The 22,911-nt window shown below is 46.1% G+C and overlaps 2 protein-coding genes across 4 annotated transcripts; both read right to left on the reverse strand.

The window, feature by feature from the left end:
- Positions 1-1,463: 1,463 nt before the first annotated feature.
- Positions 1,464-7,388, reverse strand: LOC129595523 (uncharacterized). Its single transcript, XM_055492564.1, has 3 exons — positions 7,028-7,388; positions 5,214-5,693; positions 1,464-1,636 (listed from the first exon to the last, which is right to left on the reverse strand). The coding sequence occupies exons 1-3, from the start codon at positions 7,110-7,112 to the stop codon at positions 1,587-1,589; spliced, it is 615 nt and encodes a 204-aa protein (XP_055348539.1). The 5' UTR covers positions 7,113-7,388; the 3' UTR covers positions 1,464-1,586.
- A 3,663-nt stretch (positions 7,389-11,051) lies between these two features.
- LOC129595513 (uncharacterized) lies at positions 11,052-22,062 on the reverse strand. 3 transcript variants are annotated; one of them, XM_055492555.1, is made up of 9 exons: positions 21,468-22,056; positions 21,056-21,238; positions 16,505-16,744; positions 16,038-16,400; positions 14,181-15,976; positions 12,979-13,156; positions 12,101-12,336; positions 11,864-12,019; positions 11,052-11,537 (listed from the first exon to the last, which is right to left on the reverse strand). In XM_055492555.1, the coding sequence occupies exons 5-9, from the start codon at positions 14,332-14,334 to the stop codon at positions 11,278-11,280; spliced, it is 984 nt and encodes a 327-aa protein (XP_055348530.1). In that variant the 5' UTR covers positions 14,335-15,976; positions 16,038-16,400; positions 16,505-16,744; positions 21,056-21,238; positions 21,468-22,056; the 3' UTR covers positions 11,052-11,277. The 3 variants fall into 3 exon arrangements, with proteins under 3 accessions (XP_055348530.1, XP_055348531.1, XP_055348528.1); XM_055492553.1 differs by lacking the exons at positions 11,052-11,537; positions 11,864-12,019; positions 12,101-12,336 and having other exon boundaries at positions 13,035-13,156; positions 16,038-16,168; positions 16,259-16,400; positions 21,468-22,062; XM_055492556.1 differs by lacking the exons at positions 14,181-15,976; positions 16,038-16,400; positions 16,505-16,744; positions 21,056-21,238; positions 21,468-22,056 and adding an exon at positions 13,225-13,436 and having other exon boundaries at positions 11,058-11,537.
- Positions 22,063-22,911: the final 849 nt, after the last annotated feature.

Raw genomic sequence — 22,911 nt, forward strand, 5'->3', positions numbered from 1 at the left:
AGGCTGGGAGCATAAGGTAAGGAAAATACATTTAAAGAGAAAAACAAGGGAGTTGCAAAAACACTGCGCTGAAGTCACAAACTACATCCTTCTCTTGATGAATCTGATGCAGCCTTCATTTTATGTGTCCAAGCAAAACAGAAGAACCACTCGTTATATTTAGCGGGAAAATAATAATCATCATAATTAGGTATACTAGCGTCCCTGAGTTGCCAAGCATCGTTGTCCACGTATGAGTGTTAGGCTACCGTTGGTAATATACAACAAGCACATATTTTACTGTAATACCATTGGTTACTGATCGACGACGTCCACCATCTGACAATGCTTGAGAATATTCTCCTCTTTCGCTCCAAGCAGCGCGTGTGCTGCGCTACTGACGAAACATTTGCTCCATGTGCCGCGCGCCGAATTCTGATTTTTCCTGACAAGTAAAACGAAAATTAAATAAGTAAGCCAAGCGGCGATTGTGAACGCACTCGTAAGAGGATAGTACCATGGGCACACTTTATTTGGAAGAACATTAACAAGATCCAGTTTGACGTAGCAGGCGCGTGCTGCCAATGGTCCGACCGAGAACAGAATAGAAATACTGAAAAGTGGACACGCCCAGTGAGATATCATCGTCGCTGCCACACGCGTCCCGGGGACCAAGTGTTCGTGTGTCGGTGAAGCCTGTGAAAAAACCGCAAACTGTATTACAACAAAACTTTGTTGTGCCCACCGTTGCATAGATATTCACTTCTTAATGGAAATAATGTAAAAGATGAGTTACTTTTTCAACGCTATCGCTTGGTGTACGAGTACTTGTACATTTGTTCACCTGTAGCACTTCTTATAGTTGACCGGGAAAGGCTGCAACTGATCCGGAGCGTCAAACTTGGCACACGTCATGTAAATGATGCCCTCGTTCTGGCAGGCAGCAAAATGTTCCGGATAGGTACCCCGCCGACTGGGATCCTCCAGTAACAGTCGTAAGGCGCGCGAACTGCACACAATATGCGGACTGCAGCAATGAAGAACACATGGTCAAGAGAGTTACCAGCGTCTAAACCGCACACATGTAACTAATATATGATCGTTTCTCCTACACTATACGTAACGGAGAATACCGCCAAATCCCATCAATGATCTTTACTGTAGCCCACACGATAGATAATGATTCGCTCAATCACAACTTCATCATGGCGCTGAGAAATCAGCATAGAAAACAGACGTCTTTAGACACAGATAGCTACGTGAAGATAGTTCACAACAATTGCATAAACGCCGGATTACGCCGGTGAGCAACACTGTATACATGACTATGCGTCACACAGCACTCCCGTTCTTAAGTTTGAAGCACGGCGAAAACCAATCACTTTGAGAAACGGAACATAACTTGAACGATTGGATGACCGTAATGAAGGAAAACGCTATATAAAAAATTACATGAAAGAAGAGGTGCAAGCGTTAAGGCAAGGCATTACGGCGAGGGTTCCCGTAGGGTCCGGTTACGAAGTGTCCGGATAACGGGGCGATCGGTTTCGTCGACGGGCTCGTCCGGTTTCCTGGCAGGACGACGAGGTTTGGTGACGCAGTCCCGCTCAATTTCCACGCGCAGCTCGGGATCCACGTCCTCGACGGGAATGTCCCACTGTGAATCAGTGTCACCCATTAAATCCAAATCAGACAGAGGCTCCGTGAACAGTTTTAGTCTCTTTACGTGGACAACAAGAGTGTTTTTACCACGTTTTTTAGTACGCACAGACTGGATCTCGTAGTTAAGCTTTGATTTACGGCTAACCACTTTGTACGGTCCAAAGTAATGTGCGATTAATTTTGGAGACAAACCAACAGGAGTTACCGGCGTATACAATAACACCAAATCACCGATTTGGAATTCACGCGGTTCTCTTTTGATATTGCCGGTCAACATATAACCAGCTTGGACATTCTCAATATTAGCTTTTGCAACATCACTAGCCAGTTTAAGACGCTCAACGAGAGCCTGACTGTATTCGTGCATGTTATTCAAATTGTTATTCGGAAGTGCACCAAGCTGTGCGTCCATGACTGAACGGCACTCACGCCCGTACAACAAATAAAATGGTGTTTTATTTGTCGAGGCTTGCTTACTGGTGTTGTAAGCTGTAGTGACATATGGGAGATGTAGGTCCCAATCTTTTTGATTATCACTGACATACAGGCTAAGCATAACGGCTAATGTTTTATTGAACCGCTCAGTCAATCCATTACACTGTGGATTGTACGCTGTTGTGTTCAGATGCCGCGTTTGACATAGCACTAGAACTTCCTGAACTACATCTGACAGAAATGGACCACCTTGGTCACTCAAAATTCTTGACGGCGCACCGTGACGCAGTATTACTTGATGCACCAAGAAATTAGCAACTGCAATAGCGGTCTGCGCCGGAATAGCTTTTGTTTCCACATATTTTGTCAAATAGTCAGTACAGACTATGACATACCGGTTGCCTTTAGCGGTACGGGGAACAGGACCAAAAACATCCACTCCCACCATCTCGAATGCAGTGCCCACTGGAATTGGTTCAATAAGACCACCGGGTTTATCAGTTGGGACTTTACGAAGTTGACATTGTCGACAGCCGCGTATGTACTTACGCACATGATCACGCATGCGCGGCCAAAAGTAGCGCTGACGCACACGAGTATACGTGCGCCAAAATCCCAAATGACCGGATGTACGCTCGTCATGACAAGCGAACAATATGTCACGTCGCAAATGTTTTGGTACTACGAGGAGCAGTACGTCTTCCCCGTCAACTAACGCTTTGCGATACAACAAGTTGTTTTTCATGGTATAACACACAGTGTCCCGAGACACCAAACCGATTGCCAACTTGTCAATCACATCACACAGTCGTGGGTCTTGCACCTGTTCATAGTGGAAATCTGGAGTGTCGGTCATGGCTACTAACATGTCCATTTCGACATCAGCACTGTCAGCTGGTTCGACGGGATGTCGCGATAGCGCATCCGCATTTTGGTGACGTTTGCCGCTACGGTATACAATTTCAAAATTGTATTCTTGTAACAAGACCGCCCACCTGCTCAGACGACCGGCTAATTCACGCCGGCTCATAAGCCAACACAGTGCACAGTGGTCTGTCACAATGCGAAACATCTTACCATACAAATAAGGTCGTAACTTTTTAACCGACCAAACAATTGCCAGACACTCTTGTTCAGTGACCGCATAATTACGTTCTGCGGGACTGAAACTTTTGCTAACGTACGCCAACACCCGTTCGCAGTCACCCAGTTTAGATACTAAACATGCGCCTATTCCAAGGCCGCTAGCATCGCAGTGTAGCTCGATCTCAGCATTTGGATCATAATGAGCTAAAATCGGCGAACTAATTAGTGCGTGTTTGAGTTTTTCGAAAGCAACCATCTGTTCGGAAGACCACACAAACGGTTCGGTTTTTCTCGTTAACCGTACCAGCGGTTCCGATAGACCGGCAAAATCCCGTACAAACCGACGAAAATACGAACAAAGTCCTAAGAACGACTTTATGTCCGTGACATTTTCTGGTACTGGATAATCTGCGATTGCCAACAGTTTATCGGGATCGGGACTAATACCATTACGGTCAACGACATGACCAAGGTATTTGGTGCAATCGGACGCGAAAACACATTTTGATGGTTTAAGCACAATACCTGCGTGGCGAAGCTTGCGCAGTACGGCATCAAGGTGCTCCATGTGCTCTTCAAACGTCTTCGAATAGATGAGTACATCATCTATGTACACTATAACAAACTGCCATCTGAATTCATTCAGTATTTTGTCCATTGACCTTTGAAAGGTCGCCCCGGCGTTACACAAGCCGAAGGGCATACGGCTGAATTCATATAAGCCGTCAGGCGTCACAAAAGCGGTACGGTCCTTGCTGGACTCCGCTACGGGGATCTGCCAGTATCCCCACGCCATATCTAAGGAAGTAAAATAAGCGCACCCACCTAACTGATCAAGCGCGTCGTTCAAGCGGGGCATTGGGTACACGTCCTTCTTGGTAACAGCATTGACCCGGCGATAATCAACACAAAACCTCGTTGTGCCGTCTCGCTTGTGTACGAGTACAATGGGAGACGACCACGGGCTACAGGATGGGGTCACAATGCCTTGGCGGAGCATTTTATCAACTTCTGTACGAATGACAATACGCTCGGCCCACGATCGCCGGTAAGGAGGTTGGGACACTGGCAATGCACTGCCTGTGTCTATAACATGCGAAACTCCTTTACTTCGCCAATAGGGCGTTCAGCAGTGGGAAACACGCTTACGTGTTTGCGCAACACAGCGTGCAACTGTTCAGTTTGATCGGCAGTTAAATTTGCACCACACTGAATTTCTGGGAGTTCACACGTTTCAACCACCGAGCACTCTGGAACGCGGTCAACATACATTGGTGTCGCAGACGCAATATTCTGACCCTTACCGATTGTTTGGGTCATGCGAGAGAAATTTGCAGACGCCAAATAACACACATTGTTGACAATTTTGACTAGCGCGTTTGATGTACGTAACCCTTTTGAGCGAACGTGTTAGCGTTTGGGGAAACTATAAACTCCATATTTTCTGGTTTCACACGGCCAGGAAATAGATTACGGTTTAGTTGACATTTCACCCAAGCTACGTGACCAGCGGAATGTGCACTTTGCGACTTGCAACAAGATTCCGCGCTTTCCATGGCCTGAACTGTTCGCCATCACGTTCATCAAAGCGCCGTATAGTACGACCGGCATAATCAATTACTAGATCCGTTCGCATCAGAAAATCATTACCGACCAATAATTCACGATCGTACGTGTCTAGCACAAGTACGTTAATTTGGTGCGAACAGTTTGCCAATAACACATCAACACAAACAGTGCCGACAGGCGATATCAATTTGCCACTAACACCTTTAACGGGCCGCCCGGTATATGACTGAATACACAGATCTAACATCTGTGCACAGTGCACACTCATAATCGTTACAGCGGAGCCGGTGTCAATCACAGCAGGCACGGCCATACCATTAACATATGCCGTAGTGCAAACTGGAGCCGGAACAGTTGAATCGTCATTTGGTTCTTCTATCGGAAATGCATCGAAAGGAAAACCAGCAAAATCAGGGGGATCAGACGTATGAGCAGCTAAACCCCTGTACTTAGCTACTCTCTGGAGTTTAAATTTCCCTCACCTTCCGACGGCAGAGCATTTCCATGCTTCGCGTGTGCCGCTTTACGTTCCCGCATGCGATCCCAACACCGGCTTTCTTGGTGACCTTGCCGACCGCAGAAATCACACCGCGACTTGTCGTCTTGGTTCCGTTCAACCGTCACAGCCGGTTTGCGGGATTCGCCATTGCCGCCGTTGCGTGTACCACCACGGCCACGTCCACGAGCACGACCTCGGCCACCGCGACCACGGCCTCCACGGGCACCAGCAGCGCCTCCCCGTACAAACGTTTGCGTCAACACAGGCGCGGCTGACTGAGTCTCGGGAGGTGTCGATGAGCCGGCAGCCATCTGGAACTCTTGCTGCAAACGGGCAGAGATAGCTCTGTCCACAGCCTGTTGAAATTCACTGGACTGCAGCACGTTTGACACGTTTGCTGAACTGACATCACCGGCAGCAGTTTCGTCGTCTTCACTTTGCTTCTGCTTTGCCGAGACTTCAGCTGTCAAAATGACATTTGTGTTAGAACTTGTACGTTCCGAATCAACTTTTAACACCTTGAAACGTGTCAATAACTCTTCCGGTGTTGTCGGATTAAGCACCGCCATATGATTACGTAGGCTTGTACTAAGACCGTTCAACAGGTAGCGCACTTTCATTTCGTTTGACATCGCAGTATCGACTTTATGACAAAGGTCAATGATAGAGTAGTAATATTCAACCAGTCTCTCTTTATCCTGATTGAATTTGCGATTTTGCAACTTGTTCTGATAGTCCCACTTCTCATCCTCACTGACAAATTCTGTGAGAAATGCAGTACGCAAAGCGTCCCAAGTCGCAAACGGCTTTCTGAGGTTATACCACTGCTTAGCGGCACCAGCCGTCAAGTAGAACGCAAACCGTTCATTTTTGGTTTTGTCCAGCCAATTCGACATGGTCGCTGCTTCTTCAAACTCCTTCATCCATTCACGAGCGTTATGCTCTGAAGGCTTGAATTTATCGCACTGCAGCGGACCACTTACTGGAGCGTCTGTTGCGACCTTTACAAGACTCTGTAGGCCATCAGTAAGTGCTTTAACTTGTGCATCCATATTGACACTTTCAGTATTATTAACGTCAAGGAGAACCGTTGCAGTACGTTCTGGTATATCGGTCAAGAAAGGTGACTGTGTACCTGTCTCAACGAGTGGCGAAGCGTCACTTTCAAGTATAACAGCCGACTGTGTTGAGCTTAATGCGGTAACAGGCTCATCGTCATCTGATATTAATTCTTCATCAGATTTGATTTCGCCCTGGGCACGCCTGACCTTTTTCGGTTTTGGCAATTCGCCTTCTGCAAACTCTGCTTGACCGTCTGAACGCAACGTCCGTCCTCCGGCTTTTTTAATATGTCTGCTTCTGTATACGGAAAAGTCTGTGTAGCAGCTTTCGAACTTGAAGCTACAGTTATTGAACTTGCGACAGGCTTATCTGCTGCTGCAGTTGCAACTGACTTATCTGCTTTCTTAGTTAGCGGTTGCGTTGATTTACCGCTCTTGTCGGACATTAACGTCGACAATTATTTAACCAAGAATAGCATTACAAATAATGTTGGATTGCGCCTGGTGCAGCATGTATCCCAACACGACATTAGCAGTCAAACTACCAGCAGATAAGAGAATTAACAGTTGAGTTGACCACGAGCAACAGCTCATCAACTTTCTGATCGGTGCTACTATACAGTTCAAAACTTTACACATTTTGAACAAAAGCAACAACCAAATATTGTACGATATGCGATTCTTGTACGAATATTACATTCAAAAGAACTATCCGCTGAATAACGGAATCACATACCCAAAGCCGCTTCCACCGCCTTTAAACGTTCATTACAGGTGTCGTAAAGATGGGTATAAAATGGATCAATAACGGGAGCCGTCATATCGACTGAGAACAGAAAGGTCACCGGGCTATTACGGTTGCTAAACGCATCCACCCAGGAGCGCCATAATATATGATCGTTTCTCCTACACTATACGTAACGGAGAATACCGCCAAATCCCATCAATGATCTTTACTGTAGCCGCACACGATAGATAATGATTCGCTCAATCACAACTTCATCATGGCGCTGAGAAATCAGCATAGAAAACAGACGTCTTTAGACACAGATAGCTACGTGAAGATAGTTCACAACAATTGCATAAACGCCGGATTACGCCGGTGAGCAACACTGTATACATGATTATGCGTCACACAGCATAACCGGCAGGAAGGTGTATGACTTGATGGTGAATGTTCAGGAAATCGCCATCATTTTCCTGCCGAATTCAGGCAGAAATTTGGACGATTGATTCCCTAATTCGCCGGAGAGCGTCCGCTTTTCTGCCGCACTATTGGCGGCGTCAGTTGATCCAACAATACCATACTGAGTGCGTTCTTGCCCATTGTGAGATCACTGAATGCCGCCAGCTCGGCAGATGGGTGAAACCGTGAAGGACTCGTCCACCAATCTGCGGAACTGCGGTTGGAAGGTGATTGGCACTGGATGTTTCATATAATGTCCACCACCTCAAAATCCCGAGTTCAATACCTTGAACGCCCCGCTCGAACGGGCCCTTCTCACAGCAAAGCCCCGGCTGTACGTGGAACGGGAAACCAGCGGTACTAGCTTCTTAAAATATTTGGGAGCAAACTGCGGCAGTACTGATTCCCGCTGGCAAAGGTGACCAATTTGTGATATTTACGCTTATGACGTCTCTACGTTATAATGTCATACAGACGCTAGATTGTAATTGTCTGTCGACGATGCTAAGAAAAACCCAGTATGCATTCTCTAAAAATAAATAAGTTAACCTGAACTGGTGAAAAAAGTCCCGGTTGTTCTGAATCCATGCCTGCATATGAATCATGGGACGCCACTTTCCCGTGGGGAACAGCGCGGTGTTCTCTGCGTACAGCGGATACCGATCATCCAGGTTGACGTTCTTCACTTGATTCCAGTGATCCGACAGGGTCCGCAGCAGCACCCGATCCTTATCAGGCACGTACTCTTTACAGTCTGAATCTTCGTAATTATCACGGGATAAACCAAACCATCCGATTTCTCTGACAGTCGAATGCTGGCACGATAGAAAGTCTCTGGTGTAACTGAAGACCGAAAACTGGCCTACATCCGCCATATTTTGGCATATGATCGTTCGACTCAGCAAACACAATCGGGATATTAAGTAAATGAGGTATTCGATAACTACACTGAAAAACCGGACATCAGTTTTTTTATGCCAAAAATTGTGAAGATGGCTTTTTCAAATGTCCCGGTTGTACATCAAAATGGCTACGCTACACATCTGAAAAGCACACAACCGACCCCTTATAAACGCACAGTCGAAATCCTAGCGCCGCCTGATGGAAGAGATTGTCCCATGAGCCGAGCCAGCAGCAATATCTTTGCTCAGTCGCAGAGAATGGAACGAGTACAGAAGGGAAAAAGGCGTTGGGCGGCCGTTGGCCACCGCAGTCTACACGACTTGAAGTTTTATTCTGACGGGCGGTGGTTATCCACATAATCTGAACCACTTAATTTTTTCTCCGGTGTTTTTTATTCGCGTTAGTAGCAACAAAATTTTTCACACTTTCTACATAAATCGTGAGAAACTAAACACAAGCGAGTTACACAACATCTACAAACACAAGCGGGCGAATGGCAAAGAATATTTTGTCTAAATTCGCGCCGGTGGTGCAGTTCCCATTATAGATGCTGCGTTTCCCCGCTGAATTTCGATGCTGATCCTTTGACGCAGAAACTCTAGTGCTCGCGGTTCGCCTGACTGCTGCTGGATCATCTTTCCTAGCACGTTCAGCAGCTGGGTGGTTTCTGGTCCGAATGTTCCGTAGGTCTCGAAAGCCAGTGGTCTGAACCAGTAATCCTGGGTGGTGTTGCGGTATTTCTCGGTCTTGCTCCGCTCGGCTAGCGCTGCTGCCGCTTCGGCTCGAGTGGATGTGGCTGCGATGTATGACAAGGCCATGGTGCTGCGGCAGGTTACATCCCAGGCCAGCGCCTTTCCTCTTTCCCACGGGGAAATCGTCACTCCGTCCGGTCGTTTGCCATCTGTACGGAAGATTCCGGGAGGTTCCAGCTCAGTTTCAATTCCGGCCAATGCAAAGGCGCGCTTAATTACCGCTTTGAGGCTTTCATGGATCGGTCTCCGTCCGGCACTGAACTTGCAACTTGAACCATGATATCGATGCTCATCCGCTTGGTCACCGCAAATGCACTGGTGTGGTGTGCATACCGGTGCACCAAGGCGCAGCGCTACAGCTGTCCTTAGGCTGGAGTCGTTCAGTAAGTTTCCAAGGGATGCTGCCGGTAGTGCTTGGAGCCATGCGCCCGCCTCTTTGGTGCTGACTGCCAGCATCCGCGCCTGGATGGCGATATCGTCTTCAAAAGCCCGCTCCAACAGTCTCAGTTGTGACCATATAATAGGTTCGTCCCACGTTTTCTGCATTCCCCGAACTTCAGGTGGTGGCGCGTCTTGATTCGCCATCTGCTGCCATTTGGTGGTTGGTTCACTGCAATACGTCTCCGGCTGGAAATTCGTAATGGCGGAGGCTCAGGGATCTACTGAATAAGCCGAGGCCAGAAAGGCCGGCAGTGCTAGCTTTACAATGCTCCTAATGCCCAAACCACCTCTTGAAACCGGAAGGGACGCTTGCGTCCAAATCACGTCGGTGATAGCAGTGTTAGTTATTTTGGACAGGCTATCGCGTATCATGGTGTCGAATTCAGCCAGCAAGGGTTCCTGCAAGTAACATTGGCCGGTACGCAGTTTGTAAAGCAGCATTACCGGTCCCATACTGCATCGCAGTAGATAGAGTGCCTGGTGGGCTGGTACAGTTTGCAGACGTTCAGTCATACGGGCGGCTACCTCCGTTGCACTGACGAGCGCCCCGGTAACGGCATCGTCATGAAGTGGGGCGCCAAGGTACTGCAAACCCTTCAACGACGGGCACTTCAGGTCAGGAAATGACTGGAGAAAGGCAGCCGTAACCGAACCGCGGTCTGCTTCGGTTCCCTCAACCACCACTAGCTCACATTTAGCAATGTTTAGTACCAGTCCACGTTTTTCCAAGTCTTCTTTCAGCGTACACAAGTCGTCAAAAACATCGTCTTGCTGTCCTCCCAGAGCGTCATCATCCAGAAAGCTTTCGCGGAAAGCTGATTTAAGATGCTTATACGAGCCAACTGTTGACAGACAATACAGTAGCGGGCCGAGGGGGTCACCATGTTGGATACCCGCCTGAGACGATATACGGTTAGCACCATGGATCAACAAAGACGGCGTGCCATAACACTGCCATATATATGGACAATAGTCTGACAAAAATTCTTTAGTGGATTCCAGGATGCAGTTTCTGTCGAGAGAATTAAACGCATTTTTTACGTCTAACTTCAGGAATACCTGAGGCCTGTCGCATTTCAAACCGTCTTCAATGAAGGATCTGGCGCCATGGACGGCTGCTTCAACGCCTCCTTTGGTAGCAAAACCTAGCTGAAATGGTTGCAGAATGTTTGATAAATGGCGTGAGCGGAACGGAACGTCTGCCTATAATGCTCGTTACGTTACGTTCACTACGTCAATGGGATAAATGGAATCACCAACATAATAAGGAGTTTATTACTGTTAGACACTTATTTTTTTGTTTACGCATTGCTGCACTAATAATTACCAAAAATCGCAGTTCTTCGTGACCAAGGTTTCAAAGTGATCAAAGGTGTGCCAATAATGCTTCGTTGTCAGAGCCTAAGCAACATGAAAGTTCAACTACGCAAAGCCACACCAAAAATGAATTCTTTGCACACCGGTCGAGATTTTTGGTACATACAGTACAGCGTACAGTCTGCCATCAAGAATCTTACTGAAAGCGTTTTGCTGTTTTTAATAATTATTACGACACAACAACGGAACGGTGGGGGCAATCAAATCAAGACTGGGGTTTGAGACCGGACAAACCAAATCAAGTCTAGATAGACAGCAATCAGAACAGTGGATTTTGCTCGTTTATTTTAGTTTGCTTTGGTCCTGTCTCCTGTGAGGGCCATCTATTTAACGGACTGCCGGAGGAAGGGGTGCCGCACCAGCTGGATACGGTGACGGAGCGTAGGTCTGGGTAGGATACGGCACCGGAGCACCCGGTTGGGATACTGTTACGACCGGTGCGGAGTAGGCGTTATTGGTAAAGGCCACTTTATTGGTGACAGTTGTGCGTGGCCGGCGTTTAGCGCAAGCAACAATGATCCCGATGACAATGGCCACAAAAGCCACACAACCGATGACGATTCCGGCAATCGCTCCACCCTCCAGTGCTAAAACAATCAAAGCCGGGCTTTTTTAATCTGAGTGGATTTCTCGTTTTCAAACGCGATGCATCCTGCATACTGAATTTTCAAAAGACTTTTTCAGTAATTTCTGGAACAGGTAGCAAAAAACATTCGGAACGACGAAACAAGCGCTTACACCCGAATATTCCTCCACCATCGTGTGCTGCCAGGATCAGCAATTCCATTTTTAAAATCTTTGTGAATAAACTTTATCAAACGCGACACTTTCTGAGTAAAGAATTATCGAACGACGTTTTCCAAAAATTTAAATAAAGTTAGCAACCAATATTCTGAACGATGAAAAAACTTACAGCAGCTTTGTCGATACATTGCCGGATCCATACTGTACACTGAGGCTGAATAGGAACTAGGACAGTTGACGCGGTCGTTGCTGGTGTCGCAGATAAAACTGTCACTGACATATCCGCTTAGGGCGCTGCAGTACGTATTTTTTGATACACTGATATCTACGACAGAGCATCACGCCCAGTTAATTTTGCATAGATTTTCCAAGTCAACGTTCATGCATTCACTTCTTTTAGAATTACCCGAGACAAGAACGTAGTCGAATACGACCTGGTGGCTGGATGTGGGAGGATAGAAGCGAGAGGGGGTGAATTCAATGGAAATTTCCGGTCGGCTAGTCGATCTGGACAGATACTGACCGGCCGATGTGGGATTAGAATACTGCGGCTGACTGCCTCCATTCCACTGTTTGCCCAGGGTGCGACTGCTGGATGTGTCGTAAATTTCCATCGTCGAGCTGGTTGGCATTTTAGATTCTCTATTCAACAAAAAGACGAAATACTGAAATGTCATTTTGGAAAGAAAATGTTTATATTTTTCAACAATTAATTACTGTCAGTAGTATTTAAGAAGACTTATCCGGCACTATGGATGTTTTGTGCTGCAATTCTTGTTTCACACTTTAGCCTACAGTGTCACTTTCTGAACGTTCAAATTCTTACACTTGCTTAAATTTTTGTAATTTAATAGCCTATCTGAATGCTGTTCCAGTGGGGTGGCGAAGGCAACAGATTAGGAAAAGGTTGAACAAGTAGATGCAAGCTTTAGCAAGCTGAGTTCAAGACAGAATTCTAGAAATTCATGAGGAGAACTAGCCGGTGAGGTGTACGGAATTCATAACGCGATGGAATGACGAATCATAACTGGGTGATCTTATCGGTTGTACAAATACTATCGCTACAATATGTTTCGCCTGTGAAAATGATAAAATAAGAGTACAGTATTACAGCTGCTGATTACAATAGATCCGTCTACGGCGTCCCTTGATATACGGTCCGTGCAAGAATCCGGTAGCCACCTTAGCCTTACTGTCGCTTACGAACGAATTTTAATGAAATGGCATACTTTATTTATTATGTGCATACATCTGTTTACGGAACTTTCACTTCGACAAGCTTACCTTATATTGAGGTAAATTTTAAAATATTGATTGCACGATCCATAGTAGCAGTTGGTCAGAGTCACAGTCACTTTGCACGTCGTGCTTGGCATATACCAAAACCGGATAGTACCGGCTTCGCCTGACGAGTACGGGCGGTTAATGCTCAGGGTCCTGCCGCAATAATCCTCCAGATTCTCTAAAATATTATATCCTATGTTGTAGAAAGTTCAAGAAATGAGCGTTAAAGGCACAGACATTACATACTAGTGGAAGTATAAGATGCGGCATGGATTACGGGAGCAAACAGACATGTTAAAAAGATGGCAGCTGCTGATACTCCTACGGCTGTCATGGTAGCACAAAATTAGATGGTTTGCGTAAATCTGGATTTTCTGTAGTCAAAAGGAAACAAGAAATGAAAATGTGATGTCGCGTGTCACCCCGGAAGAGTTAACACTGATTCTCTCTATCTCTGCTGCATGGTATGTATCAGCAAAAATATAACGAACAATCGCACTAGACAGTACTTGTCTTCTATTTCAAGCCGTTAAGTGCAGAAGAGATAAGACAAGACTACGCAACAATATCATCGCACGATTAGCATAATGATTCATGCAACTGTTGCGCTGTGCACACTATGTAAGTACTGTACTTGGTTGCGCACATGCGCTATTATTATTCAAAGTAAATTTCCGTAAGCAAACCTAAGGTTCATATGCATTTTCTAGTCGGAACATTTATTTGAGTTGATGACAAATCACAACTATACTAGCAACTGTCAAATATCAGCAGCCCGCTTGTATTTGCGGTACGACTGCTGCGCACGTATCTGTTACTCATCATTCTGCTGTGAGTCACAGCCTGTGACTAAAGAAAAAAGCTGAAAATTAATGTGATACCGCCACTGATAACGGATACAAGTGTATAAGAAAATACCAAATCTTAGAGCAGTGTGAATTCTGAAATAAATCTGGCTTATGTTAACACTAAATGACGAACTACAGGTACAACGTAATTAAACAGTTTACTGCAGTGTGTTACGGTTATTAGCTCAGGATTTTAACGAGTTGATGAGCGGCCATGAATGCGAGCATGAATTATAAAACCTAGCTCTACAGCTCCGTTTTATAATTTAGCAACTGATTCTCCATCTGACCTATGCGCGGGGCGTTATCAGTGAATCTGTATGACTCATAAATCAGTGCATCAATTTTGCGCACTCATCTGTATTCGGCCTACTACCCGGGTAGGGTAGATACTCGCACAACTCGCATCAGAATCCCAATACGTGGTATATTTGACAGAATGATAATAAAGCAAACTTGACGCGCATTGTAGAATTGTCCGTGGATCACCGATAAACAACGCAATCATCTTCAGTGGCTATAAAATTTGTATGACTTTACTACAGCAGAATAATTCGCAAAATTGATGTCGCAGTAGAAGGTCGGCAGCTAAACTGTGTACTCGTAGTAGAAGTAGCGCAGCTGCAACGTGCATGTTTTGGTTCACCATAAAAAAAATCTAACTTGTGATGAAGAGAAGAATCGCGCAGTGAACAGACGAATTTTATACGAAAGTACGCTTAGATCCTACTGTGAAGTACCACGATAATTCGATAAAATGTTATCCGCACATACTTTGATTGACAGCAGACTAACTGTAAATAAATAAAAACAGGAATAACACAACAACAGTTGCTAGGTTATTACTCCGGCTTGAGAACTGCCTTCATTCTGACTTCCGGTTTCGTCGCCTTTCCAGTAGTGACAGCTGGCTTCCAATCAGCCTTTTCCGTTGAAGAAATCGTTTCCGGTTGCACTTGCGGCCTCGCATCCAGCGATGCGGTCGGCGAATTACCTGCAACAAAACGTAAGATCGGCTGCGTCGCAGCCTCCGTTTCCCTTCGTCGTACTCCGCCTTGGTGTAAAGCATGGACGCGGCAACATTCGCCAAAGTTGCTGTAAGCCTAAACCGCACCACAACCACTTTTCGAAGCGACTGTTGTAGACAAGGGAGGCGTATGCACTGATCCGCAACACTTTTTTTGTAGTCTGTTAATCTTCAGCAACAACGACAACAGCACGAACAAGAACAACAAAAAGAGCAATAACAACGACAGCGACTCACGATTATCTCGGTAAGCAACATATGAATAATTCATCCTACTGTAACCTGATGTTAGAATTTTATCCGGTGTATTGCAGTGCCCACTCATGGCGCGGTTAGTGGCGGTGCCACTGCCGGCATAGTTATCGGATGTGTGGCGTTTGTGGCCATTGTCATTGGCATCACTGTCGCTTGCGCCCATCGTGGACCGCAGGCGACGGTGCAGAATGCGGCTTTCACCTATAACGCCCATTCAGTTACACCACCGGTGGTCTTTATACAGCAAGGCGGACCGCCGCCGTATCCTTATCCTGCCCAGGTTTACGCCCCGGGGCCGTAACCGGGAACTATGCCACAACCAGCAATAGTCGCAACGACAACGACGACAACTAATTAAGGAACTTAATTCAATTACTTAGCATAGTCACAGACATAGAATCACAGCTGGTGCCACGCAAAAATTCGGATCGGGATGCAATCTACATCGAAAGTCATCAATATACTGTATTACTGTGTTCTTCTTGTAGAAAACCCAACTTTCCACAAAAATTCCAAGATGGAACTCTACATCCATCTTCTGATAACCTCAGATATGACAATTGATGACAATCGACTTGCAGCAAAATCACCGACTGCATTATTCGTATTAATCGTGCTTGCGTACTTCTGCGCCTTCCGTTGATTTTAAAGTTTGCTTTACTGCAAGATTAGAACTGCTACAGAGTCAGGTTTTAATTTCAGACACCGATTATCGGCGTATCAAACAACAGCCGACGCAGCTTCTACTTGATCCCATTTGCGCAGTATGTTATTCGCTTCGAAATCAGCGGACCCGGCACACCATTCCGTTGCTCGTACGGTTGCGGTAGATCGGTTGCTGAAGTCCACAATGAATCCATAGGCGGAACTGTCACAGTGAAACGTAGCAGTTACACAGGAATTCGTCGATGAGCAATGATTGTACGTACCGTTCGTAGTCCTGTTGCACAGTATTTCGCACAAATTTCAGAAAGTCATTGAGGAAGCTGACGTTGCGTTCCTTATTCCAGTGCTGGCAGTTACGATGTCGGCTTCCACACAGCAGGATGAATTTTTGTGTCTCAAATCAATGCACATACTTAACCGAACACGCTTGCAATTACTCTAAATCTGAGCGTATCGAAAATTCAAACGTGTAGTTCGTACTGACAGTAGCGCTATCCGGAATCCGGGCGACTTCAGTCATCGCACAGTTGATAAGTAAATTATCACGTTTCCGCCCCACAAGCACCCGCGGCGAGCCGCTGACGAAACATTTGCTCCATAAGCTTCTTTCAGCATTTTGGTGTTTCCTGCAAGTTTGCAACGCAGCGTCATCAGCACTGGCCATATTCAACTTGAAAAACGACATGACTTAAAATCACTCGTGAGCAACTTCGGTCCCGTCCCTTCTTACCAGGTGCAACGGTTGTCGTGCGGCGCCGCTGCCTTGTCTTCAGTAAACAGTAAGGACATGTAGTTCTCTGGCGAAGTCGTCCTAGCCAGCCGCGGATTAACACTGTCGACTTTCTGGGAATAGAGTACGCGCGTGTCGCCGATGGTGCGACCAATAACAGAATAGAAGTACTCGAATGAAGAGAAGTCATCGACTTCAGTGCCCGCACCTCGGGTTACTAGCTGCTCAAATCGATGCAACCTGCAACCGAAAAATCTCCCGTTTGCATATCGGTACTTCTTTCGTAGTAATATTAAGTACAAGATCTATACTACGCGCGGCGCCCCATAGTTTTGAGATCACTATAACCATAAAACTTCTGGAAAAACGGACAACGCCATTAGATCCGGGATAGTTTAGAAGTGGCCGGCATGTGTTTTTTTATGAAAATATCGAGCCGGCATCAAGCCGGCATCAAGACCAGATTGCTCCAACCCATCTTAAAGGTCACCTTGAAACTTAGAAATATTTGCCTAGATACAATACAAAATAACTCGTCAGCTGCGTGGATTGATCTGCTGTTATTCGGATCAAGAGCACTCTCCTCACCTGCTGCGAAATCCCTACGGAAGGAGTCCCTTTCCACAGTTATCCGCAAGAACCTGGCCGACTTATTATGCCATCATCATCCTCCTCGCCAGCGCAATATTCGCGTTGAATCTCATAAAAGCGAACTGAACGAGGAGCGTCTAACGGCCTTGGCCACATCCCTGTTGCAGGATAACAATGTTCGACGGGCTGTAGGAGTGGTTATGGGGGAAGATGCACTGGCTCCCCTGAACGCCGACACTCTGGAGGCTGTACGCAGCAAGCACCCACCCGAGCCCGAAGACAGCGATTATCCACCCCCGCCCGACCACTCATTAAAGCCCCCACTTGCCACTCCAGCGGAAGTTTTCAAAGCTGTCTTCAGCTTTCCCTCAGGATCTGCTGGTGGCTGCTCGGATTTACGGCCGCAGCACCTTAAAGATATGATGTGCGGGCCTGGTGGGGAAGAGAGCGAGTTATGTTCTGCCTTAACAGATTTCGTCAATCATGTGCTACAAAACGACGTCCCTGAAGACATCCGACCGTTCTTTTTCGGCGCCAACCTCATCCCGTTGGCCAAAAAAGATGGCGGCATCCGTCCCATTGCGGTTGGTGAAACTTTTCGGCGCTTGGTTTCGAAAGTTGTGAGTTATAGCTGCACTGAGCGGATGAAGGAATTGTGTAAGAACGTGCAGTTTGGTTTCGGGACGAAGGGCGGAGCTGAAGCAATTATCCACGGGGTCCGGGCCTATATGGAAACCCCACACGCAGGACCGCGCGTAATTGTGAAACTCGACTTCAAAAACGCGTTCAACCTTCTGAGACGGGATACACTGCTGCAAGCTGTTCGTCAACATTTCCCTGCGTATTATGGTTATTTCTGGCAATCCTACCGCTACAGCAGCCATTTGGTCTGTGGTGAAGAAACGCTGACGTCCGCCCGCGGAGTGCAACAGGGTGACCCGTCGGGTCCCTTTGGGTACAGCCTAGCCACGCTACCGCTGTTCGATGATTTAGATTGCGAACTGCTTCTGGCCTTCCTTGACGACGTGACAATGGCTGGCACAGTAGAAAAAGTAATGGCTGCCATAAAACGAATTGAAGAACGGGCCGCGAAAATGGGTTTAGAATTAAACTTCAGCAAGTGCGAATTCTTTCCCATCGTAACATGTGATGCAGATGACTCCATGATCCGTGCAACATTATTAAGCACTTGGCCAGATATGATTCAGCTCAGTCCCGACAACTTCACTTTGTTGGGAGCACCGATGACCTTCTCAGCGTGCGCGAGATTTTTAACTGGAAAAACGGAGGAACTAAAGAATTTTGTACAACGATTGAAGAAATTACCGGCACACTACAGTTTATTTCTCCTTAAAAATTGCCTCAGCGTTCCTAAGGTTTTGTACGGACTGCGCAGTTCTCGTGGTTTTGAACACCTTGACTTGCTGAAAGAATACGATAGCTGTCTACGGGTGGGGGTGGAGCAGTTGGTCAACGTGAAGATTTCCGAAGCGCAATGGACTCAGATATCTCTTCCAGTACGGCGTGGTGGTTTGGGGACACGACGCATTGAGACATTAGCTGTTTGTGCCTACTTGGCATCGGTGTACTCTGTGCTGCCTATGGTTTCCGAATTCTACCAGCCTTCTGAAGAGTGCCTGACAAAAACCGCTGTGGAATCTTGGATCCAACTGACGCAGGGCGAAATTCCCCCGGAATGTGTTCGGAAGTTTCAGTACGCCTGGGACACGCCAGTGATCGAACGGGACATATCCACGTTAATGTCGTCTACCGAAGGTAATGAGCGCGCCAGGGCGGTTTTGCTGTCAGCTTTAAACAGAGATTCGGGAGCCTGGCTGAATGCATTACCCGCACCTTGTTTGGGGACATTCCTGAGGGATGAAGATGTACGTATTGGTGTTGGTTTGCGATTTGGTTTACCAGTAGTGGTGGCGCACAACTGTAACGCATGTGGTAAACAAGTCGAAAACAACGGTCATCATGGACTATCCTGCAACAAAACGACTAAAGGACGATGGGCGAGACATAAAGAAATGAACAGCATCGCGAAAAACTGTTGTGAAAGCGCTGGTTTTCCTTGTGAGATCGAACCGAACGGCTTGTCATCAACCACCGCAAAAAGACCGGACGGGATGACACTGATACCAGTTAGACAAGGAAAACCGATCGTTTGGGATGTAACCAGCTGGTGTACGGTTGCTGACTCTCATGTCACTGGAAGCTCAAGAAATGTGGCAGCGTAGCCCAGCTGGCTGAAACTGCGAAGCGTGGAAAGTATTCGTTTTTGGAATACGGATATCTTTTCTACCCTCTAGTAATGGAAACCCTTGGAGTATTTGGTCCGGCTTTAAGTGAATTTTTACATTTTATGGGTCGCAAAATTCGGGATTTGACAGGAGAAGCGCGTTCTACCGCTTTCCTTAAGCAGCGATTCAGCCTTGCTGTTGTCAAAGGAAATGCTACGGCTGTTTTGAGTACGTTACCTTTTAACCCGAGGGAGGACCGGGAATTTGGTTGTTTTTTTAATGTTTAAATTCTAACGATTAAGTAGGGTGTCAGCGCATGCATCTTTTGTTATTTGGGTGGCTATTGCCAATAAAGATACAAAATACCAACTAACACAAATATCACACTAATTAAACCGAAAAATAAATAAATTATTGTACTTATTCAAACACTCGCGTTATTGAAACATTGCTGCCGGTGTTGCCGAGCTCGAAACACGTTTAAAATCAACCGATATAAAATGTAAAAATATCAAATATAAATCAATACGAAAAATCACTGGACGAGTGAGTGACCGAAACACTATCACCGACCACTGAGCGGAATCTCTAGATGAGTGGGTGACCGAGCTACCACCACTGACCAGTAAGAAAAATCACTAGACAAGTGAGTGACCGAAACACCATTACTGCCCACTGAGCGGAATTTCTAGGTGAGTGAGTCATCGAGCGGGCTTTGCTCTTCCTCACCTAACGGGCTCTGTGCACTGGACAGTAGTTGTAGCAGGGTCACATCCTCACCTAGCGATTTTCTCCTTACCTAGCGATATTTCTTACTGGACAGGTTGAGCTCGGTCAGTCCTCTCACCTATTGATTGAGTGCGTCAAAAAATCGCTAGGTGAGTACGTTACCGAGCTACCACCACTGTCCAGTGCTCAGAACCCGTTAGGTGAAAGAGTACCGAGATACCACTACTGTCCAGTGCACAAACTCCGTTAAGTGATTTAGTGACCGAGCTACCATTACTGTCCAGTGCATAGATCCCGTTAGGAAGATGGGTGACCGAGCTACCAATACTGCCCAGCGCACAGAGCCCGTTAGGTGAACGCGTGACCGAGCTAACACTACTGTCCAGTGCCCGAACTCCGTTAAGTGATCTAGTGACCAAGCTCCACTACTGTCTAGTGCATAGATCCCGTTAGGTAGATGGATGACCGAGCTATCAATACTGTCCAGTGCATAGATCCCGTTAGGTGAACGCGTGACCGAGCTACCACTACTGTCCAGTGCATAGATCCCGTTAGGTAGGTGGGTGACCGAGCTACCAAAGCTATCCAGTGCACAGAGCCCGTTAGGTGAACGTATGACCAAACTGCAATATTACTGAGCAAAATAGAGCAGGGCCTGCTAAGTTCTTAATGGGTGACCTATCTAGCACCACTGTCCAGTCTTAGCGTCCTTTTAGTTTGTAATGTGATACTCTCGTGGGTAATTAGATTCGGATGGTTTTCGCTAAGAAAATTTAACAAAAAATATCTGTAAAGTCAAAGTAATTGCGTGCGACTGCACGAAACCAAAACATCCATTTTTTTATAAAATTTTTGTTATCGGGCTCTTCAGATTTAACCGTACTAAGTTAACAATCCGTAAACCGGCCAAAGAGTTTAGAACCCAAGAAACGCGGAGGCGAAGCCGAGGCTGTTTCTTGTATCGCAATATTGTGAGGTTTTTTACCGGTATGACTTCTGATAGTTGACTGGGCGCCTGTCATCCGGGAGATCGAATTTCGCACATGTCAGGTAAATAATGCCTCGGCGTTTGCAGGCCACGAACGACTCGTTGAATGTCCTGTGGCCACAGGTGTTTGGAATGTCCAGGGCTTGTCTTAGCGCACGAGAGGAACAAATAATATTCGGTCTGTGCGACGAGAATACAAAGTTAAGTGCACCGAAAAATCGAAATAGAACTGCAACGGGATATCATTGTAAGTTTTCGTAATTCAAGCCAGTTCGTAAAATAGCTGTATTTAAAAAAAAACAAGTAATTGGTTGTCGATTTATTTTTAAGCTAGGTTTCGAACTAACTGCTTTTTGTTAACCGTTTGGAAACACCGATTACGCCTTCGCCAATTGCGCAGTTTGATCACCTAAACTTGTTGAAGACGTCGGGATTCTTTTTCATCCATGTTTGCATATGGAACAAGGGTCGCCAGTTGCCGGTTGGAAATTCAGCAGCTCGGCGAGCATACTGCTGATATTGGTCGTCCAGATCGATGTTCCGCACGTTTTCCCATTGTGGCGAGAGGACTCGCAAAAATCGCCGTTCTGGATCATCAACGTACACTTTGCAGTCCGGGTCTTCATACTCATTAACCAAACCGAACGACCCCAGTTCGGCAACGGGAGACGCTTGGCAGGGAACGAAGTCTGCAGTGTAACGAACGGCTGATAGCTGTTGTGTCATGATTAACTTGACACCGTAATATTTCTCGAAAATCTAGAAGGATATTTGGGTAAACCGCCAAAAAAGCGCCTGGATAACTGACAGTGCTTGAAGAATTTGCAACAGTCGCTGACGAAGCTGTCTCAGTTCAAAAAAGATTTCTCCAGTGATTGATGCTTATATATAAATGCTAAATGCTTATATATAAATTCGGCACAATAGTAATTTATTAGGAGACAGGCTGCTGCGTAACCGACCAACAATATTTCGGCTGGATCGATAACCACAATATGCCTTATCGTAAAATGCATACGCCGACAAGCACACACTTATCAGAATATATCACAATTGTCAGGGTATGTCATTTGTGGGAACACTGGGAACGCTTAAGCTAGAATGTTGCAATCAGATAAGCGTTCTATGTGATCATGCAGTTTTCATTTAGTTCGGATTTCGTAACGTAATTTGGCTAGCGGATCTGATAACCTTCGATATGACAGTTGATGACAATCGAGGTGCAGTCATCCTGAGATCATCGAATATCATCGCTTACAGCAGCACCATGCCGAACCAGGCACACAGGCGCCGCCAACTACCAATAAGTTTTAAGAAAAATCTGCGGATCACCGTTCCAATGATGCTGCTCGAACGATGCCCCAACCAATCCGGGAAAAGAGTACGAGTAGAAATGGAAATAAGAATTATAGTCGCAGGTTAAATTTTTTATAGATTGTTAACTTGCAAGTATAGCAAGAGCTAAAGAAATTTCGGTGAATTTATGAGATTGCAATTACCGTAAAACTGCTTTGTTATGAGAAGAGCATACTTGTACGATTATTTTTTTTCTGTGAAGATATAACGATACTACAGTTATTTCTGTCTCTTGCCCTGTAAATGCGCTAGTCAAAAACCGCAAGTCCCAGTTACACCCGGCAGTACATGACTAATGCCCATCTGGTGATCGCTCGTGTGCCCTACCCATTATCTGGTTATCTTTCATGATAATACTCGTTATGGCTGTTAAAATATTGTTTGTCTTTTCAGTAGGTCGATTGTCAAGTGCATATTTGGAAGCTTTATCTGAAAGGCTGCACTGGCAAATCTCACCGATATTGGAGATGCATATACAGGATACCTGTGCATCTTTT

This window comes from Paramacrobiotus metropolitanus, unplaced genomic scaffold, assembly GCF_019649055.1.
Source record: "Paramacrobiotus metropolitanus isolate TYO unplaced genomic scaffold, Prichtersi_v1.0 Parri_scaffold0000079, whole genome shotgun sequence".
Classification (NCBI taxonomy): domain Eukaryota; kingdom Metazoa; phylum Tardigrada; class Eutardigrada; order Parachela; family Macrobiotidae; genus Paramacrobiotus; species Paramacrobiotus metropolitanus.